Source organism: Nanorana parkeri, unplaced genomic scaffold, assembly GCF_000935625.1.
Source record: "Nanorana parkeri isolate BGI_ZX_2015 unplaced genomic scaffold, ASM93562v1 scaffold145, whole genome shotgun sequence".
NCBI lineage: Eukaryota > Metazoa > Chordata > Amphibia > Anura > Dicroglossidae > Nanorana > Nanorana parkeri.
In genome coordinates this window covers 1,496,702-1,503,144 of record NW_017306413.1, presented here as the reverse complement: position 1 = coordinate 1,503,144, position 6,443 = coordinate 1,496,702, and the positions used below count along the sequence as shown (strand labels likewise).

The window sequence follows — 6,443 nt, the reverse complement described above, 5'->3', positions numbered from 1 at the left end:
GGCATTCGTCGATTTCCTTTTTTCTATCAATGGTATGTATTGTACTCAGTTACTTTGTAGAATTTGAAATATGCAATAAGAATGTATTGGGGGAAAAAATTCAACACATTTTCAAATGACATTTGTCAGGCCTCTGATGACATTGTTGAATGTTGTGACAATTTTTCACACCAATGTTTGCATGAAAATCTACCAGTGTAATGTCATATTTAGAGTTAAAGCCTTTAAAGAGTTCGCCATCAGAGGGGAATCGACTTCAACCCTACATCACTAAAGAAACAAAACTGGTCACATGATTTCTGCTGTTATATGATACTGTATGTGAGAACTAAAAACTTCATACATAGTTAGTCAGGTTGGAAAAAGACACATGTCCATCAAATTCAACCTACACATCAGTGTCATAAGCTATAAACATTTACCTTACACCAAAACATTATTGCAAACGCATAGAATTCCTCAAAGGTGTGGCTATGATGCAATAATAAAATATACGAAGCATAAACATCATGTATCTGTCTTAATGAAATTCAGTATTGGGAAATGTACACTTACTCCGTGTGTCCCTGGAAAACATTCACAGAATGTATTGATGGGTCTCTAAAATCCCACAGGCGGAAGGTTGTGTCTCGGGAAGCCGTCACCACTAGGCGTTGTGTGGGATGAGTACAGCAATGGGTTAACTCCTGGTCATGACCTTGAACCAGAAAACATATTATATAGATCCATTAGTGAAATTCTCTAAAACCATAAATATACTTTTGCTGCATCAGCTCAAGTTCAGTAATTCACAGAACACATTCAAAGTTATTTTTTTGGTCAGACTTCAGCATAATGGGAGCTGAGTGGTTGTCTCTAGTTCCTGAACTTTTCACGTTTTATTGAAAAAAAATGCTTTCATATTTTAGACATACAACTAATTCAGACAACATGACCTCATACAGGTGAAACTCGAATAATTAGAATATCGTGCAAAGTTCATTTCACTAATGCAACTTAAAAGGTGAAACTAATATATGAGATAGACTCATTACATGCAAAGCAAGATAATTCAAGCCGTGATTTGTCATAATTGTGATGATTATGGCTTACAGCTCATGAAAACCCCAAGAACCCCAAATCCACAACCTCAAAAAAGTATATTATTACATGCAATCAATAAAACAAGGATTGTACATAGAACAATATCGGACCTCTGAAAAGTACAAGCATGCATATGTACTCAGTACTTGGTTTGGGCCCCTTTTGCAGCACTTACTGCAATTACTTTTGCACGATATTCTAATTATTCGAGTTTCACCTGTATAATCATTTAAACACAAGAGATGAAGAGTGATCGCAACCAACTAGATTTCTTTTTCTAATAAAGACCTAAAATGGAAGTAAACTCGCCTCCCCTCACTGGCAATGACAGCTTCCCCAACCATGGGGAGCTCAGAGTACATTCTAAAGATGTTGATGAACAGGCAGGAAGTTAATTTATTGCAGAACGGACACTGCATGTATCTAATACAATACAAAGCCTAACTGCTCGCAATGTAATTTTTTCAGTTTACTCATGTGTTAAGTTGACTTACATTTGAAGAGGAACTTCACCCTTATTCTGAAAATGGCAAACAGTGGCCCCTTTAGAAATGTATAGCAATGGCAATCTACAGATTCTTATAAGAATTGCAGATTTTTTATTATTTGCATACCTTAGGTTTTTTTTCCCCCTCCCCATTCTTCTCACAGGGGCCATTTTTACTAAGCGCAGATTAATCCATCTCCCTTTACTATCTGGAACCCTGGGTCTACCTCCTGGAACATGTGACAGTGCACATCATTTTAGGAGGAAAAATGTTTTGTGGAAAATGTATAAACTGGCATGCTCGCTGCAAGGTGTTAGATACTTACTTGTCCAATATGTATTGTCAAGATAATATTTTACATTTGCCAAACTGTAAAATGCATGTTTTATCTAGCTTTACAGCAACACTAAGGGTACAGAGAACCACCGAGCACCTAGAAACCAGTGACATCACTGAATGCCAGGAGTGTGGCGTGATGCTCTGGCCAGCATCCTTGCAGGTGTCCAGTGGCAATCAGTGATGTCACTGGTTGGAAGGAGCTCAGCAGGAAGCTGGCAAGAGGGTCCCAGGATGCTAAGCACTGGGTGGAGAAATGTGTATGGCCCTCACTCATCTCCCCGCCCGCCTCTTAGCAACCTGGAATGCTCTGGCAGGAAAGGGGGCAGCAGGCACCTGGTAAACATTGTGCAGCAGAGCACCCATGCCATCCAGCTTGCTGCTGCCCCTCCCCCCCCCCCCCTCAGAGGCTGCCTTATTATAGGGACAGCCACGGGGCCATCCATGCTCCAGTGAAGGTGAAGTGACGTAACTCCACTACAAAAACCCGACTGCCTTAGTGGAACAGTGTAGAACAGTACGATGAGTGAAATGTATTGCATATTACAGATGTCTGTAGGCCAGTGTTGGCCCACAATAGTGAAAATGTAGGGGATAAAGCCTAATACTTTGATGCATCTGATCCTTTGAGACTTCTAGTTACATGAAAAATTAAGCCACCTAAAATTGCTATGGTCAGAAAAATGACAATTCAGATCCTACCTGTTAGAGCATGGACCAGCTCAGATGTCTCTACATCATACAGGTTGGCTGTCCTGTCCCAAGACGCAGTGACTGCCTGCTTGCCGCCAACCAGCCAATCTGCTGCTATGACCACTCCCTGATGGCTTTTCAGGGATGTGATGGGAACTCGGACAGTGGGACAATCATTGGAAATATCTCCATCCGGGTCACCCTCATCTTTATCTGAAAAATCCACCTCCTCCTCTCCAGAAATCTGCTGAAATAAATCACATAATTTAGAGCTAGAGAAAATAGTACACAACTTGCAAACCAAACATATTGTTATTCCTGTTAAAAACTGAACGCCCAAAGCAGCCAATCAGGGGCATTTATTTACCAACTTGTACAAAGAAAACAGTAGTTGGCATCTTCCGATTTCCAATGTACCACCATAAAGAAGGCAGATATTAAAAATAAAATGGGACTTCAAGAAGACACAAGTCTAAATTGCCCCCCCTCGCACACCTCTACCCCTCATTCGTCTAACTTTCTCAATATTCCCCATAGATTATTTTTTTTCCCCAGAGATTGTTACAGTGAGGAAAATAATGATTTGATCCCCTGCAGATTTTGTAAGTTTGCCCACTTACAAAGAAATGAAAGGACTATAATTTTTATCATAGGTGTATTTTAAATGATAGAGATTAACTGCAGTGAAGTAACTAAAGCCATAGTTGAGGCAAATAAATAAAGAACATGTGTAGATAATAGCACACTGTATCATTAAGGGTTGGAGTGGTTGCAGTTCATCACAAATCTAATACCCTGTAAAGTCTGCAGTGTAGAGACGACTTCAGATGCACAAGAGGAGTCTTTGGAATCTTGGCATCGTTACTCACAGCTCAAAAAGAGGGCCCCATCACATTTTTGTTGTAAGGCCTCAAAATCTGTCGTTACGGCTCTGATTCACTGCATTAAGGGAATGTGCATAACTATCTCTGACAGTAATAATGTAAGAAAGCAGATCTACCTTAAGGCCTGTACTTATTTCATGCTGTACTTATTTCATGCTATCCATTTCATGTCAGAGGAAACGTATGCCATTAGATACAATCATGTGGTAACTGAAGCAAACATCACTATTTCCCCTACCACCTCAGTCTGCTACCCTTAAGCATAATGTCATTTCAGTGGTGAGCTTACACTGGTGTCTGCCGTTGGCAGTGGAGTGGGTAACTGAACCACGTAGCGCCAGATGTGAGCTGTCTGGTCCCCAGATGCTGCAAAGTAGAAAATAAATTCAAATTAGATATTCTTCAGTGTAAATACATTTTTGTTTTATTCATCGCTAATAAGGCTTTATGCACCTGCCAATGCTTCGTTTATGCTAATCTTGGATACTACTAGTAGGAAATACAAACAAGCAAATCTGTCTAATGCCGATACACCAGAATAAGAGATTCTGCTGACATAATTATCAATTCTAGTAAACAGACACTGATATCTGAAAATACATGATTGTGGCTCCCATGTGCCCTTTATCTAAGACCAGCATTTATTCTTCACTATTAGAAATTAGGCTTTTTAAAATCTTTCTGGTCATCAAGGACTCTGATGCCACTAAGCAGACAGTCTGCATTACAGGTAATATATAAGGCCTCTGATGTCAAGAGAGCAGGTATCAAACATACAGTATGCCTCCTCCTAGTTCTAAGGCACCCACGGAATGCTGTAAAGTACCCACGCAAAGGCTCATGCAAAGGTCTTAAACCTCAGATGCCTGCAACGTCATGCAGTGATAGGATGCATCTTCCAAAGGTCAGCCAGCAGAAGAGTTGTTGGTGAAGAAAAAACAGTGGGCAGCTGTTGCTGTATGCTCACGAAGAAATACTGTACTATTAACCAGAAAAAGTGTGCCTGCATAACATACAGCTAACTGTATAATGTGAACAGCACAGTGTATAGAGTGGTGCCCAGTGTTGTATAAAATGTAAAGAACAGTACACAAACTGGAGAGGTATATACAATATACAGCACAGAGTATCATGGAGTATATATTATACAATAGTGTACACAGTGAAGTGGTGTCGAGTATATAATGAACAGCAGTGTACAGAGTGACGCAAAATGGGTATATAATGTACACTACACTGAGTAGAACAATGTAAAGCAGTGGTTCTCAACCTGGGTAACCTCATGATCCACATTTGTCCTTGACCATTAAATCGCGACCCAAGACGCACTGCACTGGAACGCACAGCATTGTAGTACAGTGTAGGCGATCGAAATGTGGGAGGAAGGGGCGTTTGGGGTCCACCCAGTCTCCCTACTTTATGAGAACTGGAGTGCATCCCCAGCCTGGGTTCCAGTGTGGGCTGCTGTGCTGTGATGGATACATTGCTTGTACAGTCCCCTTGCGTGCCCTGTAGAGGTGGCGGGAGCCAGAATGTGATGTCACTCCGGTCCAGGCACCTCTACAGGGCACATGAGGGAGTTGTAAGCAATGCACGTATGGATGGAGCTCTCTTGCGTCCATACCCCCAGCCCACCCCACCTCAAGCACAGTAAACCATGTAGAACAGTGTGAAGTATATAATGTAAAGCACAGTGTATAGAGTGAAGCAGAGTGGGCATATAATGTACAGCACAGTACGCGGAGTAGAGCAGTGTAACGTATATAATGTACAGCACACGGAGTAGAGCAGTGTAAAGTATATAATGTACAGCACAGTGTACACAGTCAGGCAGTGTTCAGTAAACAATGTAAAACATTTATAACAGACATTACTACTGCAGAAGTCTGTCAGGCTTACCAACAGAAAAAACAGAAGAGTAGAAGGAAGAAGTTCTGAAGTTGGTTATAGATTAGCACAAACAAATAACGATATCCATCATTGGCAAGTTATTGCCAGCAAAACCTAAAGTCTCGCAGTCTATGCAGATATTTTACAGAAGAAAATTGAACAATACCTTTCTTCATTCAACATTTGATCCTAATAGCAGATTAGAGCTCTCTGTTGTCAATGAAAACACTGCCACTTAAAACCATACTTTATGTGTGTATAATAGATTTATTGTAGTGTTTAGTGTAAAGGGAAATTCCAGCGATGTTAAGACTTTCCAATTTTAGCACACTTTATTATAGGTCAGGGGTAGACAAACTCTGTAGCTTAAGCTCTGATGAAACCACAAATCCCATCATGATTCTGCCTCTGGGAGCCATGTCTGTGGCCGTCAGAGTTTTGCAATGCCTAATGGGATTTGTAATTGCACCACAGCTGGAGGGCGGGAGTTTGTCTGCCCCTTGGTGTAGATTCTTGATAACTTCCGTAGATTGTTAGCATTGGAATTATTAGGATAGCTGAAGAAATATTTTATAATGACTGTTCCACAATTTAGCACAGTTGTTTGAAACATAGAAGGACCAGTAACCTTTAGTTGCATGGACCTTGTGCAAGTAGAATCAACCCTATCTCATGAACTTCGCTTCCTAAAGTCTAGTGAACATGAATTTGTTCTAGTGAACATGATTTTTGTTGTCTTTACCGTACTTTTTATGCAATGTTCTTCTATAGAGGAACATAAGCAAGCTGTTCTCAAATACCCATGTACACTAGCCATTAATGTGCTGGGATTTCCCTATCTCACCGAAAGGCATGCAGGCATACCTGTCCACCTGTTCCATTCTCACATACAAATAAAATTCTCCTTCTGCTCCCTTTGTTAAAATCACCTCCAGATAAACCTCTTATAGGAGGTTATATATGGAAGCCTGATTTCATTTAACTACCTGCATTCAGGTGTTGCATTGCCAAGCAGAAATACAAAGCCAACATATAATCCACTTATAGAACCTATAAAAGATCTTTAATT

General features: G+C 40.6%; 1 protein-coding gene across 3 annotated transcripts in view; it reads right to left on the bottom strand.

Annotated features, from left to right (window-relative positions):
- Positions 1-6,443, bottom strand: part of WDR37 (WD repeat domain 37) — a 119,106-nt gene that overhangs the window by 26,629 nt on the left and 86,034 nt on the right. For 2 of the 3 annotated variants that reach the window (XM_018554188.1, XM_018554190.1), the window contains 3 exons: positions 3,774-3,850; positions 2,610-2,847; positions 556-697 (listed from right to left, as the gene is read on the bottom strand). In XM_018554188.1, the coding sequence (XP_018409690.1) occupies positions 556-697; positions 2,610-2,847; positions 3,774-3,850 (457 nt within the window). The remainder of the gene's footprint in view (positions 1-555; positions 698-2,609; positions 2,848-3,773; positions 3,851-6,443) is intronic. The other variant, XM_018554189.1, reaches the window with a different exon arrangement.